Genomic DNA, 16,246 nt, shown 5'->3' with positions numbered 1-16,246 from the left:
AAAAAAAAAAACAGCTAGGGTGTGTTTGTGGCGGGAGCTGGGGGGGGGGGGGGGGGGGGGGGGGGGGGGGGCGAAGAAACCGAAAAAAAAAAACCAACAACAAAAACTTCAAGTCGTAAAAATACAAAAAGTGATGAATCTTAACTCATTTCATAAGTCCTTCGAAGCTTTGGATGAGGCTCTGGAAGGTGGTGCGTTTGTTGGGGTGGTACTCCCAGCATTTCCCCATCAGCTGGTAGACCTGCAGGCAAGAGGAGCCCGGACAACCCACGCGTCAGAAACGCGCCGCGGCCAAAAGAGACGGGAGGGCGGGGGGGGCCCCCCCCAGCCAACCAGGTACGTGGCGGAAACCGATCTCCGACCCGAGATCCGGGGAGGGGCGGTCGGCGACGAGGAAGCCGAGCGTCGAAGAGGCCCCCGGGGGGACGTCGTCGTCTCAGCCTCCGGGCCGCGTCGTCCCCGGGCGCTCCGGCCCGGGGGGAGCCGAAGAGGAGTCCGACGGTCCCGTCCCACGGCGCGTCCACCCGCCACCCCCCGAACCCCACCGCCTCGGCCGCCGCCCCCCGGGTCCCTACCTCCTCGGGGCAGTTGGTGGGGCAGGGCAGGCGCTTCCCTTCTTTCAAGGCGCAGACGAGGCGCGTGACGGTCATCTGTCCTTGGGTGGGGCCGATCATCTTGAGGAACATCTGACGGGCGAGGCCGGCGGTGAGCCCGCCGCGGGGGCCGCCCTCCCTCCCGCCCCCCGGTCCTCTCCATCCCCGGAAGCGCTCACCGCCATGGGGCTGACGTCCGAGTCGCAGTAGGTGAGCAGTTCGTGGAGCGTCACGCCGAAGGACCAGACGTCGGAGGCGATGTAGAACTTGCACTGCAGCAGACACTCCGGGGCGTACCTGCCCGCGCGAGCCGAGGCACGGGGTCGGGCTGCCGCCCGTCGCCCTCCCGCCCCTCCCGCCCCTCCCGCCCCCTGGCTCTTCGGGGCAACCAATTCCCCTCTTGCCCGTTGCACAGAACGGCTCGACCCCAGCCCCCTTCACCTCGCCTGGATTTTGGGCCAACTGCCCGGCCTTCGGCTGACCGCGGCTCGGTGGCGAGGCCCCGGGCTTGGGAGGACGAGGGTTCCGACCCCCGCCCCGCCTCCCGTCTGCTCTGTGACTCTGGGCAAGCGGCTTAACTTCTCTGGGCCTCGGTTCCCTCGGCGACGAAGACCGTGAGCCCCACGAGGGACGACCCGATCACCTTGGATCTACCCCACTGCTCAGAGCCGTGCTTGGCACGTAGTAAGCGCTTAACAGATACCGTCATCCTCGTCGAGGTCTGGCCAACGCTCTCTCCCCAGACCCCGTCTGGATGTCTCGGGGCCCCGGCCGGGAGCAGGGGAGGATCCCCTGCACGTCCCACAGTCCGTCTGTGCGGGGCGGCGGAGGAACGGGAACGCGGGCCCTTGGGTCGGCGGAACTTATCGAGCGCTTACCGTGCGCAGGGCAGCGTACTAAGCACCTGGGAGCGTACGACAGACGCATTCCCCACCCACAAGCCGCTTCCCGTCGAAAGGGCCCTTCCTCACTCTCAGAACTCTTCCTCCTCCTCTCCACCCCCGGGGGTAGCGTAAAAGGGACGGAGAGCGCGCCTCGCCTCTTCCGACCACGTCCTCACCAGAACACTGGGCTGTCCCGATCATCCTTGACCGTGTAATATTCCTTATCCGTTTCGATCGCCTTGGTCAAGCCAAAGTCGCCGATCTTCACTCGGTTTTCACTCTCCACCAGGACGTTTCTCGCCGCCAGATCCCGGTGAACGTACTGCCGCGATCCCAGATAATCCATCCCCTGGGGCAAGGGAAAACCGACGGTGGCAGGAGGACGACGACCCGGGGGTCTGCCGTCTCTCCCCGGCAGTAGGTGCCGGAGTGGAGCTGGGGAGGGGAAGAGGCCCTGCCTTTACCTTACAAATCTGAACGGCGTATTTCAGCTGCTGATTGAGGTTGATTTTGCTCTTGTTTCTGGGAAGGTATTCCTTGAGGCTCCCGGAAGGCAAGAACTCCATAATGAGCTTAATCCCACTTCCTCCTGAACGGAAAAAACCCCACCCCGGGGTCAGGCTCCGGGGCGATCCCGGCCCTCGAGAATCAATCCGAACAAATCCAACGTTCCCCAGCTTAGCCGCGCCCGCGCCCTCCCCCTTCCCTACCGTCCTCGGTGCAGATGCCCTTGTACTTGACGATATTTTCGTGGTAGAGGTTCCTGAGGATCTCGATTTCCTTCTTCAGGTCGGCTATGTGGTTGCCGCCGCTCTCGGGCTTCAGGGACTTGACCGCCACCTGTTCGCCGGTGTTATCCCCTTCCGGGTCGTACCTGCACAGCTCCACCTTCCCGAAGTGGCCCTGGTTCCGAGAGACCGGGGGGGGGGAGGGGGGGCGGGCCGAGCCCCGGTCAGGCGGAAGGGAGCTGTCGTCCCCCGCCCGGTCCACCCCGCTCCCCCTCGGGGTCCGGCGGGGGAGGCCGTTGCGGCCGGGGTCAGAAACTCCCGGTAGCCCCGCGGCCAGCGGCTCTCCTAGAGACCTCCGCGTGCGGTCGCTCGGCCGCGGGACGGATTCATCTCCCGCGGTTCTGCGGGACCCGGAACTGCACGGTTCCATTTCGAGTCCCAAGAGTAGGAGAATTATGAGTCACAACGATAATAATAATAATAACAGTGGTATTCCTTAAGTGCTCACTCCGTGCCAGGCACCGTACTGAGCACAGGCGAATCGGGTTGGACACGGTCCCTGTCCCACGTGGGGCTCGGAGGCGCAAACTCCATTATTATACACGCGAGGGAACTGAGGCGCCGAGAAGAGAAGTGACTTGCCCAAGCCCACACAGCGGACTCAGATTATCCCACATTAGAACCCGTGACCTTCCGACCCCCAGGCCCGTGCTCTATCCCCTACGCCACGCTGCTCCCCACCCCCTTCTCACAGCTCCCAGGGTAAGAGGAAAAGGTAGAGAGCCGCACGGAGCAACGGAGAACCCTGAGATTCAGCGAGACAGAATAATGAGAGACACGCACGGTGAGTAAATGATGAGGGAGGCGCGGGGCGGGTGGTGCAGATCCGGATAAAAGGCACGGGAAGATCGCGACGACCTAAAGCGCGGAGACGTACGGACCGAACGGGGCGGGCGGACGTGGAGGAGGGAGACGGAGGAGACACCGAAATAAAAGAGAGAGAGGGCGAGAAACAGACCGCCGCGGAAACGTCAACGGCGGCGGTTAGAGACGGAGACGCTCGGAGACGGACGGACCGAAACAGACCGAGAGATGCCGTCCGAAAGCTCTGCGTAACCTGAGAGGCGGAGGCACGAGACGGATGGAGAGATGGAAGAAGAAAGGAAACGGACCAAGATGGAGACTGCAGAGCGGGGGGGTGGGGGGGCGGGGCACCGACGGCGAGAGAAGACGGTGACAGATTAAAACGGAGAGGGGGGGGTCGCAGCGGGGCGAGAGGGGAAAAGCTCAGCGGGAGAAAAAGCCACGAAGCCCGGCGGCCAGGGGCCCGGAGCCGGGCCCGACCGGAAACGGAGGCAGAGGGGCCGGGACTGACCGAGGTACGAGTCAGAGAGACGGGGAGGGAGGGGTCCCGGGGAAACGCGCCAGAGACGGCCACGGCTACAGAGAGGGAGGGAGGCGGGGGGCGGAGGGGCCGGGGGATCCCGCTCCGTCACCTCGCCCAGGTCACGGATCCATTTCAGGAAGCGCTTCTCGAAGTGGGTGGGGTCCACCTCCGTGGCCGGCTTCCTCTCCGAGACGATGTCGGGGTCTGACGGGGCGAGAGGGCACCCGGGGGTGAGCCCGGCCCGCGGCCGGGCCCCCCCGCCCCCGGGCCGGCCCCGCGCTCACTCTGCTCCTCCAGCTTGTTGATGTCTCTCATGATGGCTCTGAAGAAGGGCCTCTGGTTGGGGTCGTAGTTCATGCACTGCTTCATCAGGTCGGCGAGCTCCTTGCACGACGGCGTGACCGGCATGAACTGTCCTTCGTAAAACCGCTCCTTCTGCGAGGCGACGCGGGGGGGGGGGGGTCACGGGGTCCCTCCCGCGGCCGACCCCCGCCGTCCCGGCTCCTTCCGGAAGACGCGCCCGCCGGGATCCCGGGCGGGCTCGGGGCCGCCGGGTCCCGGGCTAGGGTCGCCCCACGGGGGGCCCCCCGGCCGGAACGGCCCACGGAAGTAGAGCGGCGCCGGGACTCGGGCTTCCCTCCCCCTCCCTCCGCCGACCCTGGGGGGCGACGGTCTGAGGGGCTCCGGGTCCCCTAGCGCTTGGGAAAGCACGGCACGGCAACAGAGAGAGACCACAGCGAGCTCACGGTGAACGCGGCTCGGTGGGAGGGGCCCGGGCTTGGGGGTCGGAGGACGCGGGTCCCGGTCCCGGCTCCGCCACGTCCGCCGCGCGACCTCGGGCGAACCCCTTTACTCCCCCGGGCCCCGGTGACCTCGTCTGTAAGACGGGGATGAAGACCGACGGCCCCACGCGGGACAACCTGATTCCCCCGTATCGACCCCGGCGCTCAGGACGGGGCCCGGCCCGTAGCGGGCGCCTAACGGACGCCGTCCTCGTCGTCCGTTCTCCTTCCCCGCCTAAGACCGCGGGCCTCCCGGCGGACGGACCGTGGCGTCTCTAGCCCAGGGCTCGGTCCGGGCCACGGGGATCGGCGGAGGAAGCACCCGGAAGGGACCCCCTCGACAAGTCACCTCCACTAGCGTCTTGTCCTTGAGGGGGATCTCGCCGTTGTAACAGATCTCCCACAGCGTCGTGCCGAAGCTCCACTTGTCCGCCGCCACGCTCAGGTTTTTGGAGTCTTCGACGCACTCGGGGGCGATCCACGGGATGCGCTCCACGCGCTCTGAAAAGACCGGTTCCCGGCCCGCGTTTCGGAGAGGCCGGGGGGGGGGGGGGGGGGGACGGGCCGGGGCGGGGCGGACCCGGATCTCGTCTCCGAGGACGCCGGCCGGACGCCGCCCCCCGGGAGGGGCGGCGGGCCCGAGGCGGCGCCGGGCGGGGTGGGGCGCGGGGTCCGTACCTTGCCTGGAGAGCACGGTGATGGGGATGCCCGGGTCGCTCAGCTTGATGAAGGGGCTGCACTCGGCGTCGATCCCCTCGCGTGCCAGGAGGATGTTCTTGGTGCACACGTTTCCGTGGACCAGGTCTTTGTCCTCCTGCGGATGGACGCGGGCGGCGTCGGGGCGGGGGACGGGAAGACCGCGGGACGGGTCCGGACGCCCCCGGGGACCCCGGACGGGAGTCGGCAAGAGACCGGCCGAGCGGGAGGCGCCCACGTCGCCTCCACCGTGGGCCTCGGCCCGAGCCTGGTCCGGGGCCGGCCCGGACCCTCCGGGACGCCGCCCCGGGGGCGTCGCGTCCACGGGAGGGTGGGCACGCGGGTCTCCGCGACCCCCGGGCGGGGCCCCTCGGTGGGGCGCCGCCCTGCCAGGCCCGCGGAGGGCCGGCGACAACGGGCTCCGGTCCCACGCCCGCGGGGACGGGGGCAGACGGGCGGGACCCCGGGGGACACCGCGGGCCCGGGGGTCGGGACGCCCGCGGCGGGGCCGCGGGCCGCTCCTCGACCTCTCTCCGCCTCTTTCCCCGCCTGGAGGTCTGAGGATGAGACACTGGCCCTCCCTCCCGATCAGAACGTGAACCTCAGGGCTCGGCGCGGCGCCGGGCACACCGTGAGCGCACGGCGGATCCCCCCCCCCCGCCGTCGTTAGGGGCCGCGGTCCGGGGGCGAGGGTTGGAGCAGATGCCTCTCCCTCTAGAGCTCAGTACGGTGCTCTGCGCACGGTAAGCGCTCAACGAATACGAAGGAATGGAACCCAACGTCTCTGGGTCCCCGGCAGGCTCCGGACGGGTGGACGGCCCAGCCGGTGCTCGGTCAGGACGGAGCGAGGACCCGGGGATGCGGGGGGGGGGGGGGGGGGGGGGGGGGGGGGGGGGGGGGGGGGGGGGGGGGGGGGGGGGGGGGGGATAGAGGATGATAAACACGGTACCTGTAATCAGGGCGATCACGGTACTCGTCAATAAGCACTCAACTACTCGCTGAGGTACCCGTTAAAAAGCGCTGTTCTGATCACTGGGGCAGACACCAGTCAATCAGGTGGGACACGGTCCCCGTCCCACACGGGGCTCACGCTCTTATCAAGGACGAAGACGAAGGATGAGGAGAACGGCCCCCCACGGAGGCCCCGGGCGCCCGCGTTCGCCGGCGGGGGGTCCGGGCGGGGGCCCCCCCGGATCGGCCGCCTCCCGGGCGGGGAAGGGGGGGGCGCCGGACCGGCACGCCCGGCCGGGAGGACGCGCTCTGAACTCACCAGGTAGCTGAGGGCGCTGGCCAGCTGTTTGGCCACCTTGAACTTCCAGGGGGTGGTCAGAGCCTCGCTCTTGCGGTGCATGAAGAGATCCAGGGGCCCGAACTCCACGAACTCCTCCACCATGATGTCTGCGGGCACGGGGGCGGAGGGGAGGGCACCCGGGGTGGGCGGCCGTCCCGGCACCCGCCCGCCCGCCCGCCGCCCGTCGGGTCCCCTCCCCGGCCTGGGGACCCCCTCCCGGGGGCCCGCCCGTGGACATCCCCGGGCACCGCGCCCGCGCTCACTTTCCACGTCCCGGACACAGACGCCGTAGAGGTAGACGATGTGTTTGTGCGAGACCTGCCGCATCATGCTGGCCGCTTCGAAGAAAGCCTGGTGGGACCCGAGACCGGAGGGGGATGGGTCGGTCGGTCGAATTCACCGAGCGCTTACCGGGGGCAGGGCGCTGAACTGAGCACCGGGGACAGTACCGCGGGACGACGGACCCGTTCCCCGCCCGCACCGGGCTCACGGCCCAGACGGAAGCCAACGGAAGTCGACGAGCGAATCCCCGGGCCGCCCTCCCGGCCCGGGCCCCCGGGGCCCCCGCGGCCCACGGCACGACCGGAGGCCGCTCGAGGGCGGGGGGCGCGTCTCGTCCGTCCGCTTCCCCCGTGCGGAGCGAGGCGCCCTCGCCGGACGGAAACCTCGGAGCCGGGCGGCGGGCCGGCCCCAGGGCGCTCTGCCGGGGGCGCGGGGGCGGGGGAGGTCCCCGGCCGCAGAGCCGAGCCGCCGGCCGTCGTTTCGCCCGCCCCCCCGATGCCGGGCAAGGCGGGAAGGGTCTCCCGCCGCAGGGTGGCGCGCCTTCCCTAGCTACCCCGAGCGCCTCGGGGGCCGTGCCTGACTTCCCCTCCGAGGGCCGTCTCCCGGTACTCGGTTCGGCGCTCCGCGCCCGGCGGGCCCCCGGGGCCTACTCCTACGGCTCCACGGCTATCTCCCCCCGACGGGCGCGTCCCGTCCGCGCGCCGTCCCCGTCCCGCCCCCGGCTCCTCCGGGCCGGACCCGCCGGTCTGCCCGTCTCCCCGTTGAAACGACAGCTCCCCGAGGGGAGGGAACGGGTCTCGGCCTCGGGCTCCCTACGGCCCGCCGCCCTCGGCGGACGCTCGATCCGTTCCCTCCGACGGGTCGACCCGTCCGTCGGCCGGTCGGCCGGCCGGGACCCGCGGGAGGGAGGGGCGGGAGAGCCGACGGGGAGGCCCCGGGGGGGCCGGCCGCCTACCAGAGAGATGTCTCTGTGGCTGGGGTCCAGGACTTTGAGGATGACTTTCATCTTCTTCTCGTCCGCGGTCCCTTCGTCGTCCCTGTAGTCCAGGGTGCCCGAATAGATCTGGGTCCGGGTCCCCCGGCCGAGGTGTTCGCCCTGGGGGGGCAGACGCGGCGTCCTGGAGCTGCGGGGGCGCTCCCCCTCCCCGAGGCCTTGGGACACCTCGTGGAGTTGCCGGGGAGGGGGCCGGCGCTTGGGTGGGGGAGGAGGAGGCCGGGATGGCGAGGGGGGAGGGGAGGGGCGGGGGGCGGGAGGCTGCCCGCGATGACCGCGGCCCGACCTGGACGATCTCCTCCTTGAGAATCCGGTGGAAGCTGAGCTGGCTCATGGTGTAGACGGGCTGCCACTCCTGCGCCTTCTTCGTGGCCACCAGCAGGTTGGAGATCTCTGCGGGGGGCAGGGAGAGGGGGGTGTCGCCCGCACGTCGGCCGCCCCCGACCCGGCCCGCAAATCCCCGGCCGGGCAGACGAGGATCCCGGACCCCGGGCCGGCGGACGCCGCCCGGCCCACGGCCCCTCCCAAGGGCCCCGCGGCGGAGCCGGGGACCCGGGGAGGGAGACCCGGTCGGCGGCCCGGCCCGGCGTAGGGGAGCGGGGGGGGTCGGGAGACCCGCGTTCGAATCCCAGATCCGTGGCCGGCCCGCTGCGTGGTCCGGAGCGCCTCCGGGCCGCCGTCTCCCCATCCGCAGAACGGGGATGAAGAACCTGCTCTCCTTCCCTACGGCTTTCGCCGGGAGCTCCGTGCGTCGGATTGCATGGGCCCGTATCTGTCCCGGGGCTCAGCGCGGCGCTTGGCCCGGAGCGAGGGCAGACTAAATCCGCGGACCAGCCGGCGGCGAGAGGGGGATTCTTCCCGGCCGCGGGCACGGACCCGTCCCCCCTCTCCTCCGGCCCCGACCGGGAAAGCCCGGTCGCCAGAAGCCCGGGTGCCGGGGGCCTCTCCCCCGGCTTCCGTGTCACCGGGGGACGCCGAGGCCGCCCGGCTCGAGATGGCGTCCGTCGGCAGAGACGGGGAATGCCCGGGGCGGTGCCCCCGTACGCGTCCCCCCCGCCCCCCGGCGGGCGGCCCCCGCGGGCCCTCACCCCGGGGCTTGGGCTGGCAGCATCTCTTCAACATGAAGCTGATGTTGTCGGTCTTGAGGATCTGCTTTTTGAGGTGGTCCATGAGCTCCCGCAGGGAGGGGAAGGCCCGGTCGGAGCCGTGCAGGCTGTACTTGCCCTGCCGCACTTCGATCTGGAAGTTCTTGTACTGTTTGGCGCCGGTGACCGCCTGCTGGCCGGGGAGAGAGGCGGGCTCAGGCGGGCACCTGACCCTTCCCCGCCCGACCGAGGGGCGGCCGGGGTGGGAGAGTGTCGTCCCGTGCTGTGCCACCCGGAGTCGGGGCCGGGATCGCTCCCCGCTGGCCCTCCGGGCCCGGAGGGGAGAAGACGTTCGGGAGGCTGAGCCCGGGAAGCGCACGTTTCCCATCCGCTGCGTCGCCGGGACCCCCCGGACGGCCCTCGCGCACCCGGACGGGGCACATCGGCCTCTGGGGAGGCCCCCCGCCCGGCTCCCCGGCCTCCCCCTTCCCCGCCACGTGACCGGTGGGGTCCTCGGACAGCTGGGGACGGCAGGCCGGGGCGCGGGGCGACCGGCCGCCCGCCTCTGTCCGACCTCGCCGACCCGTCCCCGGCCCGCCGCTCGGAACGGCGGCCGACCCCCGGGGGGGGGGGGGGGCTTAACGGGTTGCCGTGAAACCGACCGACCCGCCCGCCCACCCACCTCGGCGTTCTCGAAGCAGGCCACGGTCATGAGGATGTTGTCGAAGTCGGTGCAGCTCCACCGCAGCACGTACATCCCGTCCTCGTTACCCTCCTGCCTCAGCTTGTTGACGGCGTATTCGGTGCTGCGAGGTGCCGGGGTTCGGAGAGAGGTTGGGCGGAGGGCGGAGCCTCCCTGGCCCCGACTGGACTCCGAGCTCCCGTCTCCCCATCTAGACTCCGAGCTCCGGGAGGCCCGGGGATCGGGCCTACCGGTAATACTGTACTGGATTCTCCCCAACGCTCACTACGGCGCCCTACACACGTACGGCTGGGGTTCAATCAACCCCACGGGTGGACGGCTCGCCCCGCGCCCCGGCTCATCCTGCCGGCAGCCACGCCCCACTAAAACCCCCGTGTCCTCCCTCCCGTCGGTCTTTAGACCCCCCCCCCCCCCCCGCCCGGTCCCCCGGCGTCCCCGCCGGCCCCCCCGAAACCCTAAGCTGCACCAAAACCACTCCCTCGCCGGCTGGTGCCCTCCCCCAGGTCCCACGGTCCGGGGTACCCCCCCGGCGGGGACTCCGAGGCGCACGACGAGTGCGTGGGGGTGAGGCCGGGCCACAGGTGGCTCATCGACCCATCTGCGGGCAGCTCCGCGCCACAGCGGACACCGGAGAAGCAGCACGGCGGAGCGGACCGAGCACGGGCCCGGGAGTCAGAGGGTCACGGTCTCTATTCCCGGCTCTGTGGCTCGTTGGGTTGCGTGACCCCCGTCACGTCACTTCTCGGGCCCTCGGTTCCCTCATCTGTGAAATGGGGCCTGAGACCGTGAGCCCCAGGTGGGACGGGGACTGAGTCCACCCTGCTGATCCTGTATCTACCCCAGCACTCAGTACAGTGCCTAGTACAAAGTGAGCGCCAAACAAAAACCATTTCTGTCATCATCATCAGCCCTTAATAAATACAACCCTCCGCCTGGGGCAAAGAAGCGGACCCGGGTAGCGGCCTTCCCGGCCACCGGCAGCGTCTCTCCCGGACGTGGGACCCCTCCGGACCTTCCTCGGGTCCCACTGGGCACCCCCGCACCCTCGTCCACCCGGAGCGCTCCTCCCACGCGCCGACAGGTGCTCCCGGCTACCGACTTCCTCGTCCGCAAGGCCACTTTTCCTTTCTCCTCTTCTATCTGCAAACCACTGGGCCTGCCTCCCTCCAGCTGGGCTGGGGGCCCCTCGTGGGCAGGGATCGGTTCCGCCAAGTCTCCGGCACTCTGGCGAGGGCTCGGATGAAGTGCTCCGCTCACAGGATCGACCGTAAGTTCCTCGAGGCCACGAACCGTGTCGACCGACTCTGATGCGCTCCCCCAGACGCTCGGTACAGTCCTCTGTGTGCCACTGCAACTTGTCTCTCTCGCCATCTGCCCGCATCCACCCTCTGGCCTGGGTCTCCCCGCCGCCTCCTAACCAACGGTCCCGGATTCCCCCCCCCGTCTCCAAAGCCCTCCGACCATCGCATCTCCACCGAGAGGCCTCCCCCGTTACGCCCTCGCCTCTGCTATCCGCTCTCCCTTGTGCGCTGCCGGGTACTCGGCTCTCTACTCCTTTAGCGCTCCGATTTTCACCCGGCCCCCCTCTGGGGCACTTAGCCCACTGTCCTTTATCCTGAGGTCTCCCTCCCTCTCGAGACCGTACGTTCCCCGTGGGTAGGGATCTACCCGAACGCGTAAGACGGCGCCCTGCGTCGATACCGCCGACCGCCGGTCCCGCCCCCGACGCCCGCCCGTGACGGACGGCCCCGGCGCTCACCAGATGGGCCCGTGGCAGCCGTTCTGGATGTTGTGCACGATGAGCGGGGGGGCCACGTCCGTGCAGAGATAGTGGTGGGCGTCCGCCGTGAGCCGGAAGTACCCGTCCACCAGCGACACGAAGGACAGAGCCTCCTCGTGGGAGGCCAGCTGCAGCTCCTACAAGAGACGGCCACGGGGTCGGTCCGGGGCCTCCGGTGCCCGCTGGGCGACCGGGACCGGGCCCGTCCGCCGGGGCCGCGGAGCGCGGGGGCTCGGGCCGCGCCGACCGAGGCGAGTCCGGGCCCGCCGGGCGGGGCGGCCCGGTGGAAAGGGCGTGAGGTCGGGCGGCCCGGCCTCTCGTCCCGGGTCCGCCCTCAGTCTCCTCATCTGTAGAACGCGGGAGGGGATCCCGCTCCCCCTCCTTCGATTCCGAGCCCCGGCTGGGAGCCCGCCGCGATTCTCGGGGGTCCGCCTCGGCACCTAGCAAGCGCCCGACAGATGCGCTCGGAGACCAGCGTGTCCCTGGGGAGGGCTGGGAACGCCCCCGCCGGACGCTGATCGAAGAGGACGGAGGCGTGTGACGAGGCCCGAGTGAGAGAAATACAGGGAGCCGGCGGCCAGCCCCGAGACCCAGACTCGCCTCTCCGCAAAATGACCGGGAGCCACAGCGGAGGGAAGGTTCCAGGCGCCGGGCCGCTTCCCAGATCCCCGAACACCCTGCTCGGCCCGGGCTCGCCGCTCCGGAAAATACCCCACCGGAGCGATCGGGGTACCGCCCCCCGCTGAAGGCATCGACTGCGCGGCCCCTTGGAGGGACCCCTTCTCCCCGGGCGCAGCGGGCAACGGCTGGGACGGACCCCGCCTCCTGGTCCGCCCCCGCGCACCTGAGCGGGGAGTGCAGCAGATGCCTTCCGGCAGCCATCCTCTCCGCGGGCGGAGGAAGGGGCCGCTATCGCGGACTTCGCTCGGGGCTTGCCGGCCCCCGGGGGCCACCCCCCGCCCACCCCCGAGCGCCCCGTACCATGCGCTTGTTGTCCTGTTTGTTGATGCTGACGGTCGCCTCCTTTATGACGATGTGGGTGATTTCGGGGAAGTAAGAGAAGCTGATCCATTCCTCACGGAGTTTGATTTTCTCCTCCTCCTTCTTGGTCTTGCTTTCCAGTTTCTTCCTCTTCGGTTTGCTTTTCTCCTTCTCGACGGGCACGACCTGGAGGACAGACGGAGGGGTTTGAGATCCCACCGCCGCGGGCCAAGCCCCTCGCCTCTCGCCCGAGGGGGCTGCAACCTCAGACGGCGATTCTGTGGGACTTTCCCGAGCGCTTAGGACGGGGTGGGCAGCGCGGCCCAGCGGGAAGAGCCCGGGAGCCGAGTTCCCATCTCGGCTCCGCCTCGGGAGACAGCGTGGGCCGCCGGAAAGACCGTGGCCCTATTTGTCGCTATTTCTTGTCTGTCCGTCTCCCCCGACTGGACCGTAAGCCCGTCAGAGGGCAGGGACCGCCGCTATCTGTTACCCATTTGTCCATTCCAAGCGCTTAGTACGGGGCTCTGCACATAGTAAGCGCTCAATAAATACTGTCCGATGAATGAATGAGTCAGAGGACACGAGTTCTAATCCCAGCTCTGCCACATGTCCGCTGGGCGGTCACGGGCAAGTCACTTCACTTCTCTGTGCCTCAGCTATCTCATCTGTAAAACGAGGGCTAAGACTGTGAGCCCCAAAGGGACCGGGTCTGACCCGACTTGCCTGGATCCACCCCAGTGCTTCGTACAGAGCCCGGCACACGGAGGGCTCTTAACAGATGCAACTATTCTTATTACCCGACGGCTGCCGTACGGCCTCGTGCGAGTCACTTGACGCCTCCCTGCCTCGGCTTCCTCAACCGTAAAACGGGGATTCGAGAACGGTCCTTCCTCCTACTTTTCTGTGAGCCCTCTGTGAGATGGGGACTGTGCCCCATCCGCACCTACTGGATCTGGCTACACCCTTAGCAAGGTGCACAGAGAAAGCGCCCAACGAGTAATAACCACAGTAATTATCACTCTTGCACTCAGCAGGCGCTCGTTAAATACCGTAGCAACGCAGGTCGGTCCCGGGTCGACCCACCCCAGGACTGTGTCCGAGAAGCCAAGACCCCGTGCCGTCGAGAAGCTTACGATCCCCCGCTCCCAAGCCTTCGACAACCACCTCCGTGGTTCCCGAATCTTCTTTATTGACCCCGACCTCTCTCCTCCTCTGCAAGCTCAGATTCCCTCCCGTCCCCGAGACCCCAAGACGGAGGAGCGCTGGCAACCCGAGGTCATCGTGCCCAAAACCGGACTCCTCGTCCTTCCCCCCAAAGCCTCCCTCGCGCCAACCCCGTCTCCAAAGGCATCGTTCTCGTCTCCTCCCTTTCTGCCAAATCGCTGCCGAATCCTGTCGGCCTTTCCAGCAACGATTCCAAGATCCACGGCCCCTCGCTTCTTTCTTTCTTGTTGACGGTACCTGTTACGTGTTTACTAAGAGCCACACTAAGCTCTGGGGTAGATACGAGTCGATCGAGTCGGGGACAGTCCCCGTCCTACAGAGGACTCGGAGTCTTCATCCCCATTTTCCGGACGAGGTAACCGAGGCACAGAGAAGTGAAGCGCCTCGCACGCGGGAGACACACGGCGGAGCCGGGATTAGGATCCGGGTCCTCCGACGCCCGGGCCCGGGCTCCGGCCACGGGGCCACGCTGCTTCTTCCCACCTGTGAGCCATTACAGGCCGTCTGCCAAACCCCTCGGGAACCTACAGCTTCTCCCGGGCCACTCCTCGTGGCGGGGAAGAGGGGTCTGCCCGGGTTGGTCCGGGGTCCCTCAGCCCCGCTACCTTCCACGGGCTCCGGGATCCGGTGAACGACGTTTCTGCGCCGGCCCCATCTTGGCCTCCACGGTGCGGCAGGCGCCAATCCCGTCCCCCTCGGGCCGCACCTCTCCCCCGGGCCTGAAGGGCCCGACCTCATTCCGGCCCCGCTCCCACCCGGGCCGCCCCGCGCCCTCCGTCGTCCACCGCCTTCCCCGGCTCCGGCAACCAGAACGGCACACGTCCCGCCCGGACCCCTCGGCCCGCCAGGCCCGGCTCCGGCCGGGGCCCCGTTGAGGTCCGGGGCTGCTCCGGTCCCCCACGCTTCACTGGGTCCGTGTCACCCCTTGCGACGGCCACTTATATTTTTAAGACCTCTCTAACCGTGGATATTTTAGCGTGCGTCCCCCTCCCCCCGGCTAGAGCGTAAGCTCCGCGAGGGCAGGAAATGTGCCGCTCTGCTGTCCCCTAGGAGAAAGCGACGCGCGGCTCAGCCTCCGCTCTACGATTTCGCCGGAATGATAACGATAATCGTATCCGCTGGGCACCTACTGTGCGCCAAGCAGTGTTTTAAGAGCCGGGGTAGACGTAAGGTAATCGGGTCGTCCCAGGTGGAACTCAGAGTCTTAATCCCCGTTTTACAGACGGGGGAACCGAGGCACAGAGAAGTGAAGGGGTGCGAGACCACGGGCGGACCAGCGGCGGAGCCAGGATTAGACCCCGTGACTCTCCGATTCCCGGGCCCAGGCGCGCCGGGAGTCCGGGGGAACCCGGCGCCCGCCAACTGCTCTCTGCCCCCGGGACCGGGGCCCACCGAGGCCCGCCCGCCTCCGCCGGCCCACTTACGTTGCACTTCTGTCGCCACTGTATCCCCTGGTTCCCGGTGACCATCACCTCGAAGTGAAGGACCTCCCCGTGGTCCCCGAAGTGAGACCTGTTCTTCTCGTTTTCGGAGGAGATCTGCAGCAGCGTCGCCTCGAAGACCTCGGCCCCGTAATGCTTGGTGAGCGTCTCCAGGGTGGACAGGTACTTGACTTTCAGGTCGTGCGCCGAGACGCTGCTGTCGCAGATGGTCTTGTTGTTGAACTCCTTCAGGAAATCCTTGAACACGTTGTTGATCCGCATCCTGGTGAGCATGTTCCTCTGCCTGATGGTCCTGTTCAGCGTTTCCGGGATATAGCGCTTGTAGCTGGGGAACAGAGGGGAGGGGACCGTGTCCCCCGTCAGCTCCTTCCCGACGTGGGGGACTCGAGCGCCTAGTGCAGCGCTCCGTCCCCCGCGCCCCCGGGGTCCGGGGGGACCTCGGTCGATCCCCTTCCTACTGCCGCTTGCCGCTTCTGCTCCTTCTTCACACCCGGCTCTTGACCGACCCCGTCGAGACCCAGCAGAGGGGCCCACCTCTCCCCTCGACTCCGAAACCTCCTCCGGTTGTCCATCCCTCTGCCGTCGGGCAGGCCCTCCCGACCACCGGTTTTAATAAGGTCGGCATCTGTTCAGCGCTTACTACGTGCCGAGCGCCGTTCTAAGCGCCGGGGGAGATACGGGGTCATCGGGTCGTCCCGCGTGAGGCTCACGGTCGATCCCCATTTCACAGATGAGGGAACTGAGGCCCAGAGAAGCGAAGCGACCCGCCCACGGTCACACAGCTGACAGGTGGCGGAGCCGGGAGTCGAACCCACGACCTCTGACTCCAAAGGCCGGGCTCTTTCCACCGAGCCACGCTGCTTCTCAAGGTCTGAAGGCACTCCGTCAGTTCTCTTGGCCCTACGTAGTCTCCTCGCTCCTCTGCCACCAAAACCCGGCCCACGCTCTTCGCTCCTCTAATACCGACCTGCTTTCTCACCGCGCTTCGCTCTCACCATCTGACGGGAGCCCTACGCAGGTCCCGCCTCCGGGAGGCCCTCCCTGAGTAACCTCTCAGCTCCCCGCTGCTTCGCCCCAGTGCTCGAGTCCTTATCCCTAAGCCCTTAGGCCGTTGGCCGACCCCTGAGCCCCTGAGCCGTGCTTATCTTTATCTGTACATTATTTAAACGATTATATCTTCCCCATTCGGACAGTAAGCGCCTCGTACGCTTCCGGAAGCAACGTGGCTCGGTGGAAAGAGCACGGGCTTGGGAGCCAAAGGTCGTGGGTTCTGATCCGCCACTCGTCGGCTGCGTGACTCTGGGCAAGTCGCTTCACTGGGCCTCGGTTACCTCATCTGTAAAAGGGGGATTAAGACCGTGGGCCAACCTGATTACCTTGTAATAATAGTAATG

General features: G+C 68.2%; 1 protein-coding gene across 4 annotated transcripts in view; it reads right to left on the bottom strand.

Annotated features, from left to right (window-relative positions):
• JAK1 (Janus kinase 1) overlaps positions 1–16,246 on the bottom strand; it is a 97,120-nt gene that overhangs the window by 639 nt on the left and 80,235 nt on the right. For 3 of the 4 annotated variants that reach the window (XM_029083432.2, XM_029083433.2, XM_029083431.2), the window contains exons 7-25: positions 14,835–15,177; positions 12,187–12,372; positions 11,185–11,342; positions 9,405–9,528; positions 8,726–8,915; positions 7,924–8,030; positions 7,599–7,739; positions 6,625–6,712; positions 6,341–6,468; positions 5,053–5,188; positions 4,724–4,875; positions 3,877–4,027; positions 3,702–3,796; positions 2,188–2,380; positions 1,942–2,066; positions 1,654–1,826; positions 773–890; positions 576–686; positions 146–241 (exon numbers count right to left, since the gene is read on the bottom strand). In XM_029083432.2, coding sequence (XP_028939265.1) covers positions 146–241; positions 576–686; positions 773–890; positions 1,654–1,826; positions 1,942–2,066; positions 2,188–2,380; positions 3,702–3,796; positions 3,877–4,027; positions 4,724–4,875; positions 5,053–5,188; positions 6,341–6,468; positions 6,625–6,712; positions 7,599–7,739; positions 7,924–8,030; positions 8,726–8,915; positions 9,405–9,528; positions 11,185–11,342; positions 12,187–12,372; positions 14,835–15,177 — 2,815 coding nt within the window. Of the gene's footprint in view, positions 1–62; positions 242–575; positions 687–772; positions 891–1,653; positions 1,827–1,941; positions 2,067–2,187; positions 2,381–3,701; positions 3,797–3,876; positions 4,028–4,723; positions 4,876–5,052; positions 5,189–6,340; positions 6,469–6,624; positions 6,713–7,598; positions 7,740–7,923; positions 8,031–8,725; positions 8,916–9,404; positions 9,529–11,184; positions 11,343–12,186; positions 12,373–14,834; positions 15,178–16,246 lie in introns of those variants that run through there. The other variant, XM_029083434.2, reaches the window with a different exon arrangement.

Source organism: Ornithorhynchus anatinus, chromosome 18 (genome assembly GCF_004115215.2).
Source record: "Ornithorhynchus anatinus isolate Pmale09 chromosome 18, mOrnAna1.pri.v4, whole genome shotgun sequence".
Lineage (NCBI taxonomy): Eukaryota > Metazoa > Chordata > Mammalia > Monotremata > Ornithorhynchidae > Ornithorhynchus > Ornithorhynchus anatinus.
The sequence above is the reverse complement of the archived record's forward strand: the minus strand, read 5'-3'. Positions and strand labels throughout refer to the sequence as shown.